This window comes from Sinocyclocheilus rhinocerous, unplaced genomic scaffold (assembly GCF_001515625.1).
Source record: "Sinocyclocheilus rhinocerous isolate Xijiao unplaced genomic scaffold, SAMN03320098_v1.1 scaffold962, whole genome shotgun sequence".
Classification (NCBI taxonomy): domain Eukaryota; kingdom Metazoa; phylum Chordata; class Actinopteri; order Cypriniformes; family Cyprinidae; genus Sinocyclocheilus; species Sinocyclocheilus rhinocerous.
Window position 1 is genome coordinate 199,926 of NW_015656169.1, and position 24,129 is coordinate 224,054.

Below are 24,129 nucleotides of genomic sequence, written 5' to 3' on the forward strand. Positions count from 1 at the left end.
CACTCTGCTGTTATGCCAAGGACGTTTTTGCTCATGTGAAGAGGATGATCTTTTCCGTCTATATGCGAATGCGTGTAAAGTACAAGCCTAGTTTACATTATAAATAATAGTTTAACATTCAAATATATTACGAATATGGAAACAATTGGATTTGTGCCGAATGAGACGTGAGCAATAAGCTCCAAACCCATCTAGTCAAACCCGTGCTCGCTCCGTCCTCGTATGCACGCAAGCATGCACTGTCACGATCTAAAGCACTGTAGGCCTAAATGCCGGATTTTTAAAAACAAATAGGCCTACCGCAACGCAAAAATTCAAAATCTGACATTTTCCGGAACAGGATCCAGCAGGATCAAATTAAGTACTGGTCATAATACTCACATGATAATGTTTCATGTGAGCAACAGTGTGTTTTGCTACAGCAGCGCCGATGGAAGCGGTTCACTGACTGCGCAGCACAGCCACACGCGCCAGGAAATGATCGAAAATTGACATCCCTAGTGCAGGCTGATGGGTCCTCAACGCAAACCGATGATATTCACAGCGTTAAACTACTTGGCACAAGCTGATTGGTTCATGTTGCATATGCAGCCAGTGAGCTTGCTGCTTTAAATTTAAATGGCTGTTTAGCATTTACTAGAGCATTTCGCAGCGCGCTTTCAGAGTTCCTCTGAAACGCTCCACCTTCCCCAGCTCCACCTGTATAGATCTGCTACGGGTTATTTAATATGCTATTTGTGCAGCAGCAGTATTCTTAAATACTCACAGCATATGTATTGACAGCAGCAAATTCCTGTACTTGCTTGCAGCAGCAGCCGCAGCAATAATCAACAACAGCAATAACCAGCAGCAGCAGTTATTTAGCAGCGTAGCAAATCTATTCCGCCAAGACCAAAAACATTAACATTGTCACATCCATTACCATGCTAAAATCTTCAGAGAGTTGTTGTTGATAGAAATGAAGATATATTTAACAAACCTGAGACTTCTGTCTCTCTATTTAAAGTTCATTCCACCTAAACTTTTACAGTACATTATAACAGAAATCCATATAAATGATGACAGAACTTTAATTTTTTGGTTTCTAGAAAGAAATGCGTACAGGTTTGGAACAACATGAGAGTGAGAAAATTATTATTTATAATTTTGAACTATCCCTCTAAGACCAGTTTGAGACCCCTACTGACACCTGGGATAGAAAAATAAACTGAAGGAGCCCCAGAAAAAAGAGAGAACAGCTGCAAAAAAGAACAATTGCGTTTGATTGGACTGATGACTGGCAGGAGAATGGTGATGCGACTGGATGGTAATTACTAGGAAGTCGTGGCCTAATGGTTAGAGAGTCGGACTCGTAACCCAAAGGTTGCGGGTTCGAGTCTCGTACCGGCAGGGATTGTAGGTGGGGGGAGTGAATGTACAGCGCTCTCTCCCACCTTCAATACCACGACTGAGGTGCCCTTGAGCAAGGCACCGAACCCCCAACTGCTCCCCGGGTGTGTTTTTAGCAAAAAAAAATGGCTGCCCACTGCTCCGGGTGTGTGTTCACGGTGTGTGTGTGTGTTCACTGCTGTGTGTGTTCACTTTTGATGGGATAAATGCAGAGCACTAATTCAGAGTATGGGTCACCATACTTGGCCACATGTCACGTCACTTTAAATTGAGTCGTCTTCTTGGTCAGTATGGTCACAGAGTTCAGGACTGATAGGAAACTCCTGTCTGTGTGATGGAAAGAGTTTAATGTATACAGCATAAGGGCTACAGACAAAACGGCTCTACAAATTAGGTTAAAAGTATGAGGAGGAAGTTAGGCACAAACTAAAGGAAAATTTAATTGCAGGGGAAGCAGGAGAAAAAGAGTTCTAAGCAAAATTAAATAAACAAACAGCCTGAGGTGTTCAAATCAGCTATTGAGATCAGAATCCATTAGATCTCTGCATTACCGCGCAAGAGCTTCAAGACAAAACGACCACATTAAAAAGCAAATGCACTAGAGCTAAATGTACTAATTCCAGTCTGCTCTCCAAAAGCTATTCAATATGGCTCTTGAAGGGGGAATGAATTTATCCGTAATAATGACTAAAGCATTTGTGTGGGAGGTAACTAGGGAAGGCTGTTTTGTAGTAATCAATACCAGACTCTTAGATTTCCTCAAAAAGCACACAATCTCCTGGGTAGAAGTAAAATTGACTTTTTAATACCAAAATTACAGCACATCTGATTATGCTTCTAACATTCATTGAAATAAATATCAAACAAAAATTGCAAGATTTTTGCCATAACTTTATAAAAGCCTTCCATTCTATCTGCTGTTTGACATTAAAAATTATGGCATTATTGCTTAACTGTCTGGAATATTTCATCCTGACTGATCGATCGTTGCACTCTGAAGTCAAATATTTTTGTATAATGGCCGCTAAACTGCACTGTCCATCGGCCCAACCAATTTCTTACATAGCTGCATCTCTTGAATCACTCTTTGACCTCTTCAACTCAGACTCAATATTTCAACTAAAATCTATATTCCATGTCCATTCATTCATTTATCTGGTAAGGAACCGTTTAATGAACCGCCAGCAGTTCATTAATGCAAAATAGTCAACACTGGGTTATGCAAAATTTTATCACCTGACCGTGGGTTTATTTTGTAATAATGTCCATCTGACTGCACATTGTCTTATAATTCAAATTTTAAGTGTTGAAGGGGGTAATTCACAATAAATTATTGTTGACAGAAAGCATGAACTAAATGAAAATATTTGAATAAAATTACAGCTATAAAAGAAAAACAAAATCTCTGTAGCACAGAGAGTTGTTGCTTGAGCCTAGTATTTTCCAACCATTTCAATCAGCATCTGTAGTTTCTGGTATCACTCCGTTTGGCTCAGACCTGGTTCTGATTCAGGATCACAGCAAAAGTTGGACCTACTAGAACAATACTGATAGACTGGACCATTTACCCTGGCAGTAAACCTAAAATTAAAAACTCAAATATTGACCTTCAAGATACAGATGTACACGCATGAAAAACATATTCATATCCAATTATATCACACATTCATCAAAGTACAATTAGGCCTGAAACTCAGGTCCACAGGCAACATCAACCCTGCGGTGAAAGAATTGAGAGGAATGGCTCACAGGGCCCACTGTGTCGTAAAAAGGCAATGTCCTGTTGAGATTTCAATTAAAATGAGGCTGAAAATATTAGAATCAGTAATTGAGGCCATTGCTTTTTATGGCAGCGAGGTGTGTGGTCCACTAAAAAACCAAGAACTCGTCAAATGGGAAAAACACCCAACTGAGACATTGCTTGTTGAATTCTGTAAAAAAAAAATTAAAAAAAGTATATGGAACTCCAGAAAAAATGCATGCAGGGGATAATTAGGCTGATATCCATTAACTATGATGACACAAAACAGGCAATTAAACTCTGAAACCATTTAGAACTTAGTGGTCTCCAAACATACCAGTATAAAATCCTGTAAATTCAAGAGTTTAGCAAAACATGCCTCTCACTACAGACAGAGGTTCAAGAGCAGAATAATCATGTGATTGGACTAAACCACACTAGAACACAAATGAAATTTGACTAAATTAAACACACTGGGAAACCTAACCAAATGCAAAGTTATATGGCCCAGAAATGTACACTTGTCCTCTGTGAAAAATGGGAATCATCTTGACTAGGTCCACACTCAGCAAACAACCCAGCAACGAGAACAAGCAGGCTGAAAACATGGCAAAATAAACAAAGAACAAGATAAATGGTTGTTCTTATATAGCAAACCAAACAAAACTGAGTCAGAGTTGTATTTCACTATGACTCAATGCACAAAGTTCAATGAAAACTGCAAAAAAGTATTTACAAATATCACAATTTAACAACTAAATAGCTTCCCTATAATCGGCAGAACAAAAAGAATGCTGTAGAGGCAGCACCATACTTGCCACTGTATGAGGGACAGTAGGTAAGCAACCTGATGACAGAATTTTTCATTTTTGGGTGAACTATATCTTTTATGAATTTTTTTCAAATATTTTTTAATGAAAAAATAAAACTCTGTAATAAACACTTGTGTCCTAATTGTTTTATATAAGCACTAAGGTACTCAAGGCTGTGCTGTATTATTCACAATTTAGCAGTCTGTTGTACCTTACTGCTTAATTAAAATTTTCTCCTTTTTATTTTGTATTTTCCTTTTAATACTCACTGACTCATTCTCTTTGGCAAATGCACCATTACTTGTCATGCCAATGAAGCCCATTGAAACATTCAAAGGGAAACAGGGGGAGGGAAGGGACTGCAGAAGTCCAGAGAGAAACACAAGCATCCGGGGGAAGGCACATTTTTGGCTCTGTCAGACAGTTTCAAAAGAACAATGCAGTGCACACACACAGACTCCAATGTTAACCATCAGAGACCCACTGTAGTAATATCATTTTTTTTCATTCATGCAAAAGTCAACCCTGTAAAATCATGTTCAGCTTAGCTGAATAACACTCTTAAGAAGTACGTATTGAAGTTTCAACAATCTATTTTAGGGAGAACTTCTATATTAAGATGTAGGCCTCTAAATATGCCTTCAGTAAGGGGAATTTGGCTCAGTAGGCTTCTTAAAAACAGTTTAAAGGCAAAAAAGTAGAGAGAGTGCCTAATGAAGGAAACGGAGGAATTCCTTGAAGAGAATTTCTTTGTCAGCCATCCTTTCTTGTTATTTGTCATGCCAATAAATCAAACTGAAATTGAAAAACTCAAAGAGAGAGAGAGAAAAAGATGGAAAGAGAGGGGATTTGTGCTGTTTGTTGGCCAAGAATAATGTGAATAATGTCAGAATAATGTGCAAGGTAAGAGAGAGATGAAGAGAGGGGCAGGGAACATCAAAAAGACCAGATCAGTGTGACACCAGCTACAAATGACAAAACACAGAGATACACTAATTAAGAACAAAAATGACACATTATTTTAATAGAATATATTTTCAACTCTACATGAGTACATAGACCAATAATTAAGAAATACCAGAATAACACAACGCATCCTTCGTGAACGACTTGAGAGTCTACTTCGGACAGATTGACAAACTTCATATTGGATTGTACACAGAAAACGAGTACAAAAACTGACAAAACACACACACAAGTGCTGCCAATCCCTGCTGTTTTAGCTGTATAGCGATCAAAGAGAAAGGCTGGAAAAAACAAGCTCTGTGATTTCCTGTGATACTCAAGAGACTGGCAGAGAGACAGAGAGGGTTTGTGGATAGAGACCAGGCTGGACAGGATGGCAAAACGAAAACAAATCAGCAAACTTTTCTACAACCATTTTCACTCGTTATATGCTTCTTTCTTTCTCTCTCTCTTCTGTTTGTTTTTTTTATTTTTTTGTCACATCAGGATTCATTGACTCATTATCTTTCCTCTGTCTCTGTCAGTGCTTCAGCTGACGTCGCACCTGCAATCTGCGACTGTTATTTCAGTCAGCAAATTTCTAAACTTCTTGATGAGCACAAGCCTCAAAGTTAACATGAAATCACATTCACAACCTTTTGATTTCTTTGTCACTCAGAAATAAATTTAATGAGAAAATAAATTATTTTATCCATCATGAATTGAAAGTGGGCATCCTATATGAAAAACTATGAAAGATCTAAATGCAAGACCTATTTCTACTGTTATTTGCAATTATTCCTGTAACCTTTACTGAATGAATGTTAACCAGCATTAAACTACTGTGTTAACTTGAATCTGAAAGGCTGTAGTATGTACATCAGGGGCCAAAAACAATGTTTCTTCTATTTTTTGAGTCTTGTGCACCTCCACAGGCCCATTAGTAAGACCACACCAGAAATGTGTTTCTTTAAACTTCAATTAAACTGGTAATCATTCAGCATTATGATTAATATAATTAAAGTGTGTATTATTACAATGATACTCTTTCAAAAACAAATCAATACTAAGGCTGCAAAACAGACTCACCAAGTAGCTTCCTCTCCCTTTAATGAGACACCTGAACTTGTTTTTCTTTAACAAGTTTTGACAGTTCTGGAGGCAAATATATTTGACGTTGTATTGATGTGAAGAAGAGAGAAGCGCAAGAGTAACGTGTAAAGTGTAGAAGCGCAAGAGTAAAGTGCACTGCTGCAGAAATCTACATTTTAGATCTACAATCTAGTCTTTATATGCACATATAGTTGACTATAAGTGTGATTCAAACAAATGGCTGAATCCAAATGTTACGCAATATTTTGTTTCCTACCTTTAAACTCAAGTTAAGTTGACATTTACACAGCTTTCACAGGGTACACATAAAAAAAAACACAAAAACACAAAACAAAACAAAACAAAAAACAATAAAAACACCAAAATAACAAATCAAAACACAACACAACACAACACAAAACAAAACATACCTGCACAGGCTGTCCTCATAAGCGAGGAGAGGACGCCGTCTGTCCACTCATTGGTGGAGAGGTTGTATTCTCCGTACAGCTCTCCCAGGGTCACTGCCTTGGGGTTTAGTGGACACTCCTAAAGGGCCATGAGCAAAGTTCAAAGGTCAGAATTCAAAGAAGGAGAGAACGATTCAACTACAGGAGAGGAATCAAATAGAGGTGGAATCATACAGCAATGAGACACTGATACACAGGAGACTCAAGGGTGTGTGTGTGTGAGTGTGTGTGTGTGTGTGTGTGTGCGTGTTATATGGAGTGGAGGTAATGAGGAAACAGGGTGAGGCGATGTTTGCATGGAGAGTTAGAGATAGGCACCAGAAATAGATATGCAAAGAGGGGGGGTTGAGTCAGATATGAAAGAGTGAGGAGACAGGCATCGAGAGATGGAGAGACAGAAGGAAGGAGGGAGAGAGAAAGGGAGGATGCAAATAGAAATGGCAGCTTGAGTCACAGAGAGAGCAGAGAACAAGATGGACCCCCAAAATGTAAAGAATTACACACACTAGGCAGAAAGTATCTAGAGACGTTAACCAACAGAGATTTAGAATCACACACACTCATATGCTAACACCAGGACACCAAACCCACACAGACAGTCACCACAGGTACCCAAACCCACAGAGAATTAGACAGTGACAGGGACAGGGGTGAAAACATTGGAGGGAGAGAGCGAGAATTTGGCTATGTTCAGAATGGAACACTACATTACTACTTACTGAATCCTACACTGTATGTAGTGTACTCTTACTACAATTTTAAAAATAGTACATAAAAAGTTTATGGAATAAGTTCGGAATAGGACAGTATACTTACTAAAAATGAGAAACATAATGCAGTATTTTAGAATATGTTTGGAAAGGAAAAGATTGCGACAGAGAATATTATGCAATAGTATCATACATTGTTGTCACTTGTCACATGACTTTCAGTGAGTGCAATACCGTGATCATCAAATCAGCATATTAGAATGATTTCTGAAGGATCATGTGACACTGAAGACTGATGAAAATTCAGCTTTGCATGACAGGAATAAATTATATTTTGAAGTATATTAAAATAGAACATCATTATTTTTAATTGTAATAATATTTTACAATATTACAATTTTTCCCCTTATTTTTCATCAAATGCAGCCTTCGTGAGCATAACAGACTTCTTAAAAAAACATTAAAAATCTTACTGTTCTCAAACTTTTGAACAGCAGTATATATATCACAGGAATAAAATATAAACATTTTACAATATATTACATTTTAAAATACATTAAAATAGAAAAAATTATTTTAAATTGATCTATAAATTATATTTATTTTTATTTTATATCAAATAAATCCAGCCTTGGTTTATAGCCAAGTATATAATAAACACACACATTTGTAATATGTTAGGTGATAACTGGAAGCCACTTATTCAAGGTTATGTGACAACAATGTATTCTTCTTCCTTCTTTTTTTTAAAAATCTGATTGTTTTTTCCCCCCACCTTTTTATATAGCGCTTCATAAAATACAGATTGTTTCAAAGCAGCTTTACAGGGATAAACAGGAAAATAATGATTCAGTGATGACACATTAATTCTGCTGTAAAAAAAAAACCCTCATTGTTCAGCTGTTCTCAACATTTTGTAATTGGTAATGTGTTATTCTCAATACTAAAAGAAAAAAATATTCTGTCACCTGACCTCATTATGTTAAATGTTTAATTTAGCAAGTAATGCCGAGTTCACACTGCACGATTTTAGCCCGATTTTTCACTCGCCGACAGGTTTTGCAAAATCGCCGACAAATGCCCGACATCGGAGGCAAATCGGTGCTCGTTCACGCGAGTGACACCCCATTTCTAGTCCCAGCAGAGGTTAATTCCAACTCTAATTAAACCCACCTGAATAAACTAATCAAGGTCTTTAGGGTTCCTTGAAAATTGCAGCCAGGTGTGTTAGAACACGGCTGGAACTAAACTTAAAAAAAAAACAGTAAGAGAAGTATACTATTCCTAACATGTTATAGGGTGCAGTACAAAAGGGGGAAATTTGGATGACATCTAAACAGAGAAACAAGAGACTTTGACAACATCAACAAAGCATAAAAACAGTCTGTCAGACCTCACCTGCATCTCTCTCTCACACACACAGGAACATCATTAAAGAAGGAAAACCTGAGAAACACATATGCCCACCCACGCCTACCCCTCTCTTCTATTTTTACCCCCATCAGGATGAGACACGTGAAAAGGGTTACAAAGAATGAAGGAGATGAGGAAAAACAACAGAAGCGAAAACAAAAAAGATCAGAACAAACATGAACGCTAAACACACGGTTTTAGACATGAGGAGTCTCAGCCGACTGGGTGAAAAGACGACTGTGTTAAACGCACAGCGTGGAGTGGCGCTCCTTTAGCCGCAGCCAAACCAACTGTGAAAAGAAAGAGATCATAAGCTGTGGCAATTAGCGCTAGCTGCCGTCTTGACTACGCCATCATTTTGAAAACACCCACGAGTGAGCCGAGAGTCTGTCAGGGGGGCTTTTAATGAGTGTTAAGTCCTTGTTGCCACATGTTCTCTAAACAGCGAAGAGTGTTTAAGGGAAACACTGTTGTCTTGGTGGTAAATGTATCGGGTGCTGAATAAGCGTGGCCGCTGACGGCGGTTCATTTTCATGGTAATGAGGGATAGAAGATTGGCGTAGCCTTTTAGGCTCTAGAACAGCTGCTGCAAAGACATTTGTTTCAGAGGCAGGCTCTTTGCCCTTAAAACTACTCATGAATGGAAACACTAGTTACGTACGTAACTGTGGTTCTGTGAATTCCGGATGACTGCCAGAGGCGGTGCTTAAGCACTAGTGGATTATCGCAGCGCCAGCTCGATAGGTTGAGATAATATACCAAAAAAGTCAAGTGGTGACGTAGGCTGAGCCTCGAGTATAATAGACACACTAGCTCAGCCTTCAGTCTCGATATACCTTTCTCGCGCATTCCGAGTGACAAATAACTCTGGTGGTGGAAGCGGTGCTTAAGCCCTAGTGGATGACTCCTACCAACATAGTCATGAGGAATGCCACTCACCTGAAAAAAAAAAGTTCAAGGTTGCTCCTGAAGAACTGCTGAACTGACAGCATGAGGGGCAGCAACGTTGAGCTTGTAGAAGTGGGCAAAAGTACATGGGGAAGCCCAAGTAGCAGCAGCACAGATATCTGCTACAGAGACTCCTCTGAAAGCAGTCCAAGATGTAGACACAGCCCTAGTGGAATGACAAGAGATACCCTCTGGCAAAGGTTTTTTGGGCCTTCTTGTATGCCAAAGAGATAACCTCAACAATCCAATTTGATAATCTCTGCTTTGAAACAGCGGTCCCATTCCTTGCACCACCATAACAAACAAAAAGCTGATCTGTGCTCCTAAAATGAACGGTAGCAGTCACATATTCCTTCAAGGCTCACACAGGACACAAAGGGTGATCCCCTAAATGTTCTGATCGTGTTGCTGACTGAAAAGCTGCTAAACTGATTGACTGATTTATAAACTGCGGAAGCAGAACTTTAGGTAGAAAAGAAGGATTTGGTCTGAGCACAACACCAGAATCATCCGGTAACCAACGCATACATAACTCACTAACGGACAACGCATGTAACTCACTTGCACGCTTAGCAGATGCAATTGCCAACAAAAAAGCAGTCTGCGAAGGCTCAAATGGTGGCAGACAGACAAAATCAAGAACAAGTTGCAAATCCCATCCAGGAAAATGGGGGTTACGAGCTGGTCTCAGCCGTCATTGCACCCTTCAAAAAACTGCACACGAGATTATGAGAACCAAGAGAAGAACCATTAACACCATTAACCGGAACATCATGCGCACCTGTATACTTTCAGCGTGGAGGCTGCTTTGCCTGAATCCAAAAGATTCTGTAAAAAAATAAGAACTCCAGGAGCTTCACAGCGTACAGGATCTAACCCACGCTCCTCTCACCATGACGAGAAAATCCTCCAACGAGCTGCATAGAGCTGACGTGTGGATGCAGCTCTAGCACTAATTATGGTATGAACAATGGCGGGCTGACAATCTGTTAAGAGACAGTCAGCCCCAGAGGCCAAACCCAAAGCTGCAGACGGGCCGGATCTGGATGCCAGACAGTGCCGTTCATCTGTGACAACAGATCCTTCTGCCATGGCCTGCCCACCAACAGAGACAGAAGCATGGGGAACCAAGGCCTGGCTGGCCATCGAGGTGCTGCAGCAACACTCTGTGGTTGCAAAGAGATATTCTGTGTAATGTGTCCCACAGAAGCAGAAGAGGAGGAAAAGCATAAAGCAGACAGTTTGGCCACTCGTGAGACCTGCCCCAACGGGCTGGATGTCTCTGTTCTTGCAAACCACAAGTGACAGTGAGTGTTCGCCTCTGTTGCAAAAAGATCAACTTCTGCTTTGCCAAACTGTTCCCATATCCTCTGCACCCCATCCTGGTGAAGCCTCCATTCCCCTGGGTGCAGAAGATCCCTTGACAGAGCATCTGCTATCTGATTGCTCGATCCCGGGAGGTGAACTGCCCTCAATGATGCTAGTCGAGGAAGAGACCAAGTGAGTATCTTGTGGGTGAGATGCAGGGACTTGAGAGACTTTAGCCTCGTTCAGACTGTCAGCCCAAATCCGATTTTGTGCATATCCAGATGGAATCTGATTTGAATAACTGACTGTCCACACAGTGTATCGCAACTGTTCAAATCCGATGTGTGTGTCCATAAGCGCTCTTTTGTTTTACTGAATGTGCCTTGGTTACTATGGCGATGCCGTTGCGTTGTTATGCCTACGCTAAAAACAACAATAACAGCAATACAGTTTGCAATACAGATATTGTCTTACGACATGACAACATGTTGTCGTCGTGCTGGATTATTATTATTATTATGGATTTCGTCTTATGAGGCAGCATCAGAAATGCAGGAAGCTAGAATGTGCGACTTTATTCCGTGCTGCCATCTCCGCTGGTTTCAACACTCAAAGAGGTGAGTATACTAGCAGTATATTGTCTTTTTCCGCTTGACTTACAGTTCGCAACAACACAAGCTTGTTTAATACAGTTTGCAATACAGATATTGTCTTACGACATGACAACATGTTGTCGTCGTGCTGGATTATTATTATTATTATGGATTTCGTCTTATGAGGCAGCATCAGAAATGCAGGAAGCTAGAATGTGCGACTTTATTCCGTGCTGCCATCTCCGCTGGTTTCAACACTCAAAGAGGTGAGTATACTAGCAGTATATTGTCTTTTTCCGCTTGACTTACAGTTCGCAACAACACAAGCTTGTTTCTGCAAAGATATTTATTATGTTTTCTACAAAAACGTCTGACGTGTTTATGTTTTACGTGGCGTGAGAACGTGAAAAAGCTATGCTAAATCCGATCTGAGTGGTCAGACTGAAATGGATTTCCAGGAATGCGATTTGAATAGAATTCCAAACCACATACGAATGTAGCTCGAAATGGATTTGCACAAATCGGATTTCATGTAGTTCGTTGCCGTTCAAACTATCTAAATATGATCGGATTTCAATCGGATTTGCACAAAAATCGGATTTGGGCTGACAGTCTGAACAAGGCTTTTGTTCCACCTTGATGGTTCAGGTGAAACACTGTCGAGGTGTTGTTGGACCGAATGAGGACATGATGACCTGACAGAACTGGCAAGAAATGCTGCAGGGCTAGGAAAACGGCACGCAACTCCAGAAGATTGATGTGGTCCCTGGACCGAGCTGGAGACCACCGGCCACAAACGCCCCTGTGATTCCATGATGCCCCCCACCTGAAGAGGGAAGCATCGGTCGTGACGACCTCTCGACGAGAAGGAATGACCCCTAGGGGAACACCTGACATCAGAAACTCCCGGCGATTCCACGGTGTCAATGCCTGGACACAACTGCGCGAGACAACAATCAGCTGTTGAAGATGTCTTACAGGGCTCAACCACAAACTGTTGTTCCACCAATGCAGATGCCTGAGGTGGAGCAAACCGAGTGGAATCACAGAAGTGGCAGCGGTCAGCATCCCCAAGATTTGTAACAGCGTCTTGTACGGCAAGCTTGCACCCAGGTGGAAACAGGCAAGGAGCTGCAGAATACTGCCCACTCGAGCATGTGAGAGGGGCGATTCCACGGTGTCAATGCCTGGACACAACTGCAACAACAATCTACAACTACAACAATCAGCTGTTGAAGATGTCTTACAGGGCTCAACCGCAAACTGTTGTTCCACCAATGCAGATGCCTGAGGTGGAGCAAACCGAGTGGAATCACAGAAGTGGCAGCGGTCAGCATCCCCAAGATTTGTAACAGCGTCTTGTACGGCAAGCTTGCACCCAGGTGGAAACAGGCAAGGAGCTGCAGAATACTGCCCACTCGAGCATGTGAGAGGGTGGCAGGCATTACACGGGAGTCCAGTGTCATTCCAATGTAAGTTATTGTTTGCACTGGATTCAGACAACTCTTTGCCTCGTTGACTGCAAGACCCAGCTGCTGCACATGCTCCAAAAGCAGCCTGGTGTCGCGGACAGCTTGTTGTTTCATGGGTGAACACAGCAGCCAGTCGTAAAGGTAAGGCAGGATTCGCATCCCTCTGGACCACAGTGGATATAGAGCTGCAGTCATGACAATCAATTAGAACTTGAAAGTAAGCATCTTTTTTTTAAATCGATGCTTGTGAATCAATCTTCCCTTTTTACTGACCGAAGAACGTCGGCTGCACGTAACATCCGAAAGGGAAAAGTTTTCAGGAACACGTTTAGATGTCTCAAGTTTAGAACTGGACGAAAACCACCATCCTTCTTTGAAACGAGGAAGAAAGTTGAATAAAAACCCTCCCTTTGAAAGTGGGGATGAACTCTTTCTATGGCTCCTTTCTCTAGCAGCGAACAAATTTCTTGAGAGAGAGCTTCTGAACAGACCGGATCCGCTATTACTGTAGGGACAATCCTTGAAAATTTTGCGGGCCGGCGTCGAAACTGCAGAGTATATCCCCTGCTCATTGTAGTCCAAACCCAAGGATCTACTGTCATCTCCCTCCAGTACTGCAGGTGTAGACTTGAAAAATTATCGACCACCGGCCCAGTGCCTTCAAGCTTTGTGGGTGCAACTTTTAACAGCAGTGGGGGGGGGGCGCTAACGTGGACCCCCTGGCGAGTGCCGCTGATGAGGTCGAAAACCTTGAGTGTCCTCAGTAGCACGGGGCCTCTGTAACCCCTGAGGCTGTGGTGTAGAACGCTGACGGAATCGTTGCTCTGGTGTTGCAAAACGATGTTGAGCCTGAATGCCCGGCACCTTAAAAACAGAAGTGCGCTGAGCCAACTGACTAGTGGTCAACTGACAAGTGGTCTCAGACAATTTCCTCTTTTCCAGAAGCTCTGGGACACTGGGTCCAAACAGGTGACCAGGAACAATTGGGAGGTCTCGTAGTGTCTTTTTACAATCCTCTGGCAGTTTCGCCTGGGCGGGCCACACTTGTCGGCGGGCTGTCAGAAGTATGGCTGTAAGACTACCCAGTTCACGGGTGACATGGCCCATAGCCAGAAGCGCAGTTTGAAGGAATTGTGAAACCGAGGGGTCCACATTTGCCGATTCAAGTTTACTAGTTGTGGCGAGGAGTAATTGACATATTGTGTTCTCCGCACGAGTTATATACGCCGTAGACTCATATGCCTTTTTGAGTAACGAGTCTGTGTGACCGCACTGAGTACTGGGGCAATGCACATTGCCTCGCAGGGCCTCATCAGGTGACACCACAAGGGCAGTGACAGGTTGCTCTATTTCTGGAGCAAGGCCAACCCCAATGCTATCTGCATCCACCATAGATGTCAGTGTACGGGCGGTAAATAATTGATCTATCAGCGTTGAAAAAACACTAGCCACCGGATAGTCCCAAGAAGCACTTGGTGTTTCACAAAATCCTTATTTAGAGATAAGGTTAGCGGGGAACCGTAAACATATAAGCGTGGCGAAACACAGCCTCCGGATAGCACAGAAAAGCACAAGGCGTTTCACAGAATCCGATAAAGTGATAATAGCAGGGGACAGTCAATGTACCAACACGGGAAAAACACTAGCCATTGGATAGCACCGAGCGGCACAAAGTGTTTCACAGAATTTTATGTAAGAGAACTAAAAACTCTACAAACTCAGCGGGGAACCGTCAGTAAATTGATCGGGAACACTAGCCACCGGATAGTACCGAGAAGCACCAAGCATTATCGATATATCAACAATATATCCAATAAAGCAAAAAAAAAAACACCAATTCATTCGACAATCCAATCCAAAATGTGCTAATTGCTTCATAACATTGCATAAACTCTTTCTAAGTTGGAAAAAACATCCCTTCGGTGGAGGTGAATCCCACTGAAGCACTAAAGACAAATGAACTGGCAAGAGGTGGGCGCCATCTTAATAAAAACACCCGCTGATACTGCACCCCTGAGTGAAGTCGCACCAACCAGAACTGCTCCAGGGGCACTAAAGCAGCCATGCTAAACTCTCAGGTTAATTTAATCTCCCTCTCTAAGTTCTCTTTCGACTCGTTAAACAGATGGAGAGGAGGAATAAAGAGAACGGCTCTGAGGCGTTTGTGCTGGAGTAAGGTGGAGATGAAGATGCAGGATGGGTAATATAAAACAGCAATAAAAACACTGTATGATGTGCATGAGTGGAGGCAGAAAGGGAGAAATACAGTACTACTTTTTGTCTATGTGTGTGTGTCACACTCTGCCTCCAATTTTGTCCTTGTCGCATTTGATTGCGGAAGAAGCAGGAAGCAGCTGTGCAGACATTCTGAGGCATCTGCCTTATTTCTCCAAACCTTTTTTGCAAACACCATAAACTCTTCCACAGAAAGAACATTTCTCTTAGACAGTGTGAACGGTATTCAGCAGAACAGGTTTAAACACGCCACAATTCATGTGACTTTTAGAATCTTTTGCCTTTTTTTTTTTTTTTACAAAGTAAACTGTGTATTTGGACAATGCATTAATCACAGCAGTCAAAACAACAGAAGGCAGTAGTTTAGTAAGAGGTTTAGCCAAGTTTTGAAGTTCTTGAAGATGGTTATCAAGTATTTTGAGAATCATATATATCAAATACACCTCATAAAAGTTTTGGCTTTCCATTATTCTCTACTTCTTACCTACAGTTACAGTACAGTTTGTACTTGAAGAGAAATCCCTGAAAGCCTTGGAGTCAACCACTGCTCTACAACCAGCCAACAGATCAGGATGACCAGTATGGGAGACCAGCTAATACAAGTAAACCTACCTAGACTGGGAAGCAGGGAGTGTGGAGAAAACTATAAGCAAGCCATTTCTAGGTGGACTTCTTGAGTTAGAGTTATTGGCACAGAAATTACACACTGCACTTTAAAGGCACAAAGTTAAACAGGGATCTCTATAACTCTCCAGCTCACAGATCAGACTGTCTTGGCTTTAAAACAGCAACCATTGCAGTGCTTGTCAGGATATTTATCCACTAAGCTCCCCCTAACACCTTTGCATTGGCCTTTATCTGTATTAAAGAAGTGGACTGTGTGAATTGTGTACAGACAGGGCAGGAAAATATCCCCAGGCTTTAATGGATCTTTTGAAAGGTGTTTCAGTGAGAGAGAGCCTGTGTGAGAGCTGTTCTCTGAAAAAAATAGGATGGGTGTAATCAAAAACACACAAAAATATGCTTTTAGGGGTTTTAGTCAGAGCACACATTCATACACAAATACACAGAGACTTTCAGTTGCTTTATGAGTCCATTATGAGGCCAGATGCACAGTGGGAAAGGCTACCTTTCCATAGTCGATAGTGGGTGTCTCCACGGCAGGGAAAAGATCCTGGATGATCCCATTAAACAGTGGCAGCTCGATGGAGGTTAGTTTAGCGATGTTCATGTCCTTCATAGACATCAGCAGGATCTGAGGTCAAAGGGTAAGAAGAAAAAAATATTATGTTAAATTAGCTCAGCGCAGGAGTACATCTTCAAAGCTAAGCCAGGCCAGCTTCACTTGACCAAATGTCAACCTTAATTTATGGGCACGAAACTGCAAAACGAGCCTCAGATACATCTGAAATCCCTTCTTGCTCTTCGGCTATCAAAAGCGGTAGCCTTACTGCTTCCGAATGACATTTATTTTAACAAGCGTACCTTACACATACTGTATGTGAACCTTTAAATAAACATGGGGCACCTTTTGCATGGGTGATGATATTCAGGTAAAAAGAGAGAGAGAGAGAGAGAGAGAGAGAGAGAGACAGAGAGTGGTGAGATAAGCACACATGAGGTTTATGAGTCCTTTTCAACTTTTCTTTTAAGGTTTTGTCCCCTTTGATAAATTTTTTATCATAGCCAGAGAGGAGCACGTTTTAGTGACTTGTCCCTGTCATCATTAGCACATTCTTCACACACACACACACTGACACCACACACACACACACACACATAAAAACTGTCTGTTTTACTGAGTAAACACTGGGATGTATTCAGGTGAAGCAGGCCTCTGAGAGAAATGTTTCTGGATTTATTGGATGTTGCAGGTCTGTGTGTCTCACCTCTTCATCGACAATGTCAGGGCAAGCTCTGCGTTTCTTTCCAGCATAGCGAAGCAGAGAGGTGAGAGCCCTCAAGCCAAAGTCATAGTGGTCCTGTTTAGACAACTGCTGTACAGCCAAAGAATACAGAGTGAAGACCTTCTTAGCCAGCACCTGAGAGAGAGAGCAAGAGACAGAGATTAAAAGTGTAATATAATGTCTCTTTGAACAAAATACAATTAGAATATAATGAGAACAGATAGCATGAAACTGCATTCACAACCCATTAATATTCTCAAAGTGAAAATGAATAAACAGGGAAGAAAAAAGAAATTAGGATGAGAGCTAATTTTGTTTGTTGAGAATTGGTTTGATTGTGAAAAGTTTCACAGTAAGACCAGAAACATGCGGTTAGAAAGTAATAGTGTCTAAAAGGTTTTCAGTTCCTGTTGACATTAACATTAAAGAAATTTCTTATGGGAATAAGAAAATGAATTACGTGACCTTGAACTCCCACAGCTAATAGAAACCATGAAAAGAGATACAGCAATACATCTGACAGTAATACAGTAATACGTCAGGCAGACAGGTAGAGAAAAAGCATCAGAGGGAATGAGAGGAGTGTAATCGAACAAATTCAATAACCTTTATTGCATCATTTTTTCATCTACGAAGAAACAGAAGCCAAGAAATCAGAAAAAGTCAGAGACTGCAAGACCTCAACAAAACCACAATCAGCATGTTTTGTATTGTATGCCATTGTTTTACAGCAGGGGTTTTTGGGAGTTTTTTGAGGTAACTGGTATGGGTTTGTGAGTTGATGAAAAGCTAATAATTAATTGAAAAAACTAAACAAAAATAAATCATTTTAAAATCAAATCAAATAAATATAAACTTACTTATTAAAAAAAACATGAAAATATTTTATTTCTTTACCTGCATGTCATGTGACCATTAGCTGTCATCAGAGAACCATTATTAAATTATTGAAATATTAACTATTATTTAACTATTAAGTAGTAAAACAAATATTTCTGGCAAATGTAAAAATGCATAGGGAAAAATAAAAAGTATAAATGTTGGCTGGTCCAGTAAAAATCTGAACATGATTTTGCCAGGACAGAGAAGCTCTAAATTTGCTTCAATACATGTGTTAAATGCCCATAATGCAATTGCATGTCAACAATAATTCATGAAATATAATTGGAAAGACAATAATTGAAAGCACAATTGTTTTTGAATGAAAAATAATGACAGACAAACACAATGGGTGCAATTTATGTCTGTGATTGAGAGAGTGACAGAATGCAAAAAATTGCTGAAGCATAAAGGTGAGGGCATGTGTGTGCCCATGAATACCGTGAATATGTAACAGAAGAAAGCAGCGTGTGTGAGACAGGGTAACCGTGTCAGCTCCGTTTCCACACTGCCCACTAACAGTCTTACTTATACAGACACTAACGCACACACAGAAACACGCGCCAGAGTCACGCTAGGCTGAGCAGACTATGGACTCGCAGGGGACGGTCATCTCGCTGTCAGTTATGGCTCATAACACCAAGACCTGCACACTCCAGTGCGTCGGGGCAATACTCTCCCGCTCTCTCTCTCTACCATGGCCTAGCATTGATATGTCCATTTCCTTTCATTTGCAAAGGTAATAGTTCTCTCTCGCAAGCACGCGATGATTCTGCCGTATTGACTATGCAGTGGGGCGTCTGGATGAGGGCCGAGTATGCCGGGACAATCAAATCTGCCATTGACATTCTGTGCTTGGCTGGGGCCGGTGCTGGTTCCCTTCCCAGCTCTCTTAATCTCAAGTCCATTATTTGTAATTCTGAGTCCAATTCCCCATGCCAGCCTGCCGGGCCTGTGTACGGCATCAACAAATGAGGCTTCCCGTTTGGAGCGTGCAGGCAGGGGGAAGAGAGGGGAAGCAGCCAGTGGAAACTTGTGGGATTTGGTCAACCACAGGGGTGTGTGTTTGTGGAGTGTGTGTTTGAAGGGGTTGGCATTACGCGTTGGTCGGATGTCTCTCGCGCAAACGCGTGCGTAAACACACAATTGGCATGCCTGCTGCGTGTTGGAGGTAATCCGATGGCAGGATCAGCCCCCTGGAGGGTGTAAGTGTGTGTGTGAGCCAGTTCATCTGTGTTTGCCTAACTGTGTTGATCTCCTCCATCTTCAATAGAATCTAATATCCCATAGCACTCTCACCTCCTTCAGCTATAGTTTTCTATTTGTATACACTGAACTCGAAAAAATTACTCAATTAAAAATTATTAGTTGGTTGTGTTAGTGGTACGGACATGCATGATGTCTCAAATCTTGCTGCTTTATGAGGAGAGGTGTGCTATTACTGCACCAAGTGAAGCATACTTTGGACAATAAAATGGCTACATCATAAAGACTTGGTGTGGGCTTTTTTGAATTATGTTTGTAATTAACCACCAAGCAATCTCTCAGAGTACCTGAGAATCCATTTGGCGATGCCCTAGCAACCACTCAGAACACCATATTAGCAACCGCTCTGCAAAACCCTGGAAACCACTCTAGAATTGTGTAAAATATACACTACCATCCAAAGGTTTGGGGTCACTTCTTTTTCGTTTTGTTTTGTTTTTTTGAAAGAAATTAATACTTTTATTCAGCAAGGATGCATTTAACTGATCAAAAATAAAACAAAAATATACACATTTTAAATAATTGCTGTTCTTCTGAGCTTTCTATTCATCAAAGAATCCTGAAGAAAAAGGGTTTCCAAAAACATATTAAGCAGCACCAAATCAGCATTTTAGAATGATTTCTGAAGTATCATGTGATACTGAAGACTGGAATAATGGCTGCTGAAATCAGCTTTGCCATCACAAGAATAAACTATATATTAATATATAAAACAGATATTTTTAATCAAAATAATATTTCACGGCAGTGTTTACTGGAATATAACTAGAATATGAGAAAGTGTTTTAGCACTGACACGTCACCATTAAGTATTAGGCTTTAACATGGGAATAAAATGCCTCTCTTTTGCTCTCAAGGTTGTCAGTAGATGAGATTCTCAAATTAAAAGATCCTTTAAGTGTTCATTTTTTGTTTGAAATCGCTAGTGTTAATCATGATGTGTAACCATTTAAAGCTTAAAGAATTAAAGAACTTTCAGACTGAATATGAAGTGCTGTACGCGTACCTTGCAGTTATTGAAACCCTCTGCAAAAAGCGTGTCAACCACAGGGGTGTGTGTTTGTGGAGTGTGTGTTTGAAGGGGGTGGCATTACGCGTCGGTCGGATGTCTCTCGCGCAAACGCGTGCGTAAACACACAATTGGCATGCCTGCTGCGTGTTGGAGGTAATCCGATGGCAGGATCAGCCCCCTGGAGTGTGTAAGTGTGTGTGTGAGCCAGTTCATCTGTGTTTGCCTAACTGTGTTGATCTCCTCCATCTTCAATAGAATCTAATATCCCATAGCACTCTCACCTCCTTCAGCTATAGTTTTCTATTTGTATACACTGAACTCGAAAAAATTACTCAATTAAAAATTATTAGTTGGTTGTGTTAGTGGTACGGACATGCATGATGTCTCAAATCTTGCTGCTTTATGAGGAGAGGTGTGCTATTACTGCACCAAGTGAAGCATACTTTGGACAATAAAATGGCTACATCATAAAGACTTGGTGTGGGCTTTTTTAAAATTATGTCTGTAATTAACCACCTAGCAACCTCTTGGAGCACCTGAGAAACCATTTGGCGATGCCCTAGCAACCATTCAGAACATCATAGCAACTGCACTGCAAAACCCTAGAAGCCCCTCTAGAATTGTGTAAAATATACATCCTTTACCATCCAAAGGTTTGGGGTCTGTACTTTTTTGTTTTGTTTTTTGAATGAAAGTAATACTTTCATTCAGTAAGGATGTATTCAATTGATCAAAAATAACATTGTTACAAAAAAATCCATATTTTAAAAAATTGCTGTTCTGAACTTTCTATTCATCAAAGAATCCTGAAAAAAAGGGTTTCCACAAACATATCAAGCAGCACCAAATTATCATATTAGAATAATTTTTGAAGGATCATCTGTCACTGAAGACTAGAGTAATGATGCTGAGAATTCAGCTTTACCATCAAAGGAATAAATGATATGTTAAAATATATTAAAATATAAAACAGTTATATTAAATCGTAATAAATTGTAATAAAAAAAGTATTTTAGCATTGACACGTCACCATTAAGTATTAGGCTTTAAAATGGGGAAAAGGTGCATCTCTTTTGCTCTCAAGGTTGTCAGTAGATGAGACCTAATTCTAAATGGTTTAAAAGTGATCCTTTAAGTGTCCATTTTTTGTTTGAAATCGTTGGTGTTATTCATGTGAAACCATTTAAAGCTTAAAGAATATAGGAACTTTCAGACTATGAATATGAAGAGTTGTATGCATACCTTGCAGTTATTGAAACCCTCTGCAAAAAGCGTGATCTCAGCAATAAGGGTGGAATCTGGCACTACCATAGAGATCGGCCGAAACATAGACTTCAAATTATCAGGCAGCTCAGTGCGGCCAGCGTAGCCTACAGAAGAAACATACACACGCAGAAACAACAGGAACTGAGGCGATGAGAACCACAAACACAGACTGAAACACATATTACCAACTCTATAAAGATATTTCAAGGCATAGACCACCCAAAAATTTTAATTCTGTCATCATTTATGCAATTGTTTCTAGTCAATTTATTGATCCAGTTTACAAAAACGGTCTCAATGATTTGTTAATGAATCAGAAACAATGATTCAGTAATAGCGGCTAAAGTTACTGTATAGGTGAAGATTATCAACAACTAACCTTAACCCTTACCCATGTCAGTTTATTCCACATAAAGCTATCATATGGCTTCAGAAAACCTGGAAAATAACATGTGAGTCTATTTTTAAGCTACATTTTTGTCATTTAGGAACTTTGCAGCCTCAGTCATCATTTACTTTCAATATATAGGAAAAAAAAAAATTGTGTTTCACAAAACAAAGTAAGTTGATGTGATGGAAAAACATAATGGTGAGTAAATAATAACAGAATTTTCCTTTCTGAGTTAACCATTCCTCTTAGAACAACAACAAGCAGATTGAGTACCTGGGTTCATAGTGATGAAGATCCCACAAGACCAGACCAAGCTGATCTCTCTCCCCTCAAAGGTGAATTTGTTGAGTCCCGCAGACAGAGCAGACAGGATGGATAAAATCTGCTGAGCGACCACGGACAGCACCTCAATGTTTATACGGTTAAACTCATCAAAACAACCCCATGCGCCTGTCTGGAGAGAGAGACAAATGCACATATTCAACAACAATACATTAATTGTTCTTAGAGTTTAAGTGTTTGTATGGATGTAGTTTAATACATACCTGAGCCAGGCCAGAGTACATGCGGCCCATAGATTTGAAGTCCAAGCCTTCTGAGCAGTTGACCACAATCACGTACATGCCCAAAGATTTACCCAGATCTTTAACCGTCTCTGTCTTCCCAGTCCCAGCAGGGCCTTTGGGAGAACCGCCCCGGTGCAGATGCAGCGCTGTGGTAAGAGTCATGTAGCACCTACACCGAAAACAAGAACACTGTCTGTAATACATACAGTGCATATACTGATATATACATTATGACAGTTAGACATTCATACAAGCACTGCAGGCAAGAAACTACAGAAATAAAGTTCTAAGTAAGTGACAAAATTATTCTGTCACAATCATGGCTAGTTATGGCAAAAATATAGACATGCATGGAAGAGACCATATCTATCACTTTCTACTTCATCATGTTTTATTGACTTTCCAAACCATTTTACCCTTACAGGAGGATTTGTAACAATTTTGTTAACTTCTATGAAAATGTTTTAGCAATCCTTAGGGCTAGGACAGAAACAGAGATAGACACACTGGCACACAAACTGACATTCGCTCAAATCACATGCATCCGGAAGCACATACACACATGGAGAAGAGACAGACAGACAGACAGGCTTAAGCACATTGTCCATGTCCTTGAGTGGGCTTAAGATGTCACCCTCTCAACATAATAAACCCGGATTAGATCCTTCCTTTCATTCCACTGGATGCACGTTCTGTGCTGATTTTCAGCGGCCTCTGAAGGCACACAACAGGAAATCCGCCATTGACTCCTGACTCCTCTTCCTAGCAGGAATTGCTGCATAATTTCATGTTTCACATTTTTGCATTTTTGTTCTATTATCACACAAGAGACATCTGGAGCTCCTCTCTCTCTGCCTCTATGTGCAGATGTGCTCTGCTGATGGGGAGGTAAGATCTTGACTGATAAGGTTAATGACATGATCTCTGTCTCTCCCTCATAATGACTTGGATAATGGCTGAAGTCAGATAACGGCATCAGAGTCCCCATAATGATCATTATAAACCAGCTGATTGCATCAGTCAAATGCAAGGGTTGACTGTCACACAGGACAGGATATTGATATATCTAGCAATCTGAAAGTTATGGTATAATATGAGAGTGTAGGTGATTATATCTCAGCTGAAGGTTATATTTGTTGGTGGTTTTAATACTTCTACATACAGAGTAAGTCTAACACTACAGGCTTCACTCTGATTTTACTGTGTGTTCTCTGGTGAACTGGGGGAGCTGGTCATTTTTGATTTAAAGGTTCATTCTTAAAAAGCCTGACAAATTTTTATTTTTTGACAAACATAAGATGTATCAATGCCAATGGAAAACGTAAAAAAAAATCTGAAATGGATGAGTTGGACCAGAAAGTGAATTAAAGCAGACAATAAAGAGCCTGGCGTATAGAGGAAGCTTCCCGGAGTGCCCTTCGTAAAGATGATTGAGGGAATCTTTAGAGATGTAATTTATGAGTAGCTAATTTCTAAAGAACCTAAAATATACATTTCTAATTTGTTCAATCACTTCATTTTTGCTCACCACATAATAATCATACGCCTAATTCTTTACTTTTTATTCTAAAATGTGCAAATTAAGAAAGAAATGAAGTTCCCACTTTATATTGAGTGGCCTTAACTACTATGTACTTACATCAAAAAAATAAGTACAATGTACTTATTGTGTTCATATTGTAACATTAAAATTTACTTTTGGTATTTAGGCGGA

General features: G+C 40.5%; 1 protein-coding gene across 1 annotated transcript in view; it reads right to left on the minus strand.

Annotated features, from left to right (window-relative positions):
- The window catches only part of LOC107719783 (dynein, axonemal, heavy chain 2), a 138,668-nt gene that overhangs the window by 59,010 nt on the left and 55,529 nt on the right, over positions 1–24,129 (minus strand). The window contains exons 30-36 of the mRNA XM_016527297.1: positions 22,395–22,584; positions 22,123–22,303; positions 21,435–21,562; positions 17,018–17,170; positions 16,243–16,383; positions 15,118–15,174; positions 6,411–6,528 (exon numbers count right to left, since the gene is read on the minus strand). Of these exons, the coding sequence (XP_016382783.1) occupies positions 6,411–6,528; positions 15,118–15,174; positions 16,243–16,383; positions 17,018–17,170; positions 21,435–21,562; positions 22,123–22,303; positions 22,395–22,584 (968 nt within the window). The remainder of the gene's footprint in view (positions 1–6,410; positions 6,529–15,117; positions 15,175–16,242; positions 16,384–17,017; positions 17,171–21,434; positions 21,563–22,122; positions 22,304–22,394; positions 22,585–24,129) is intronic.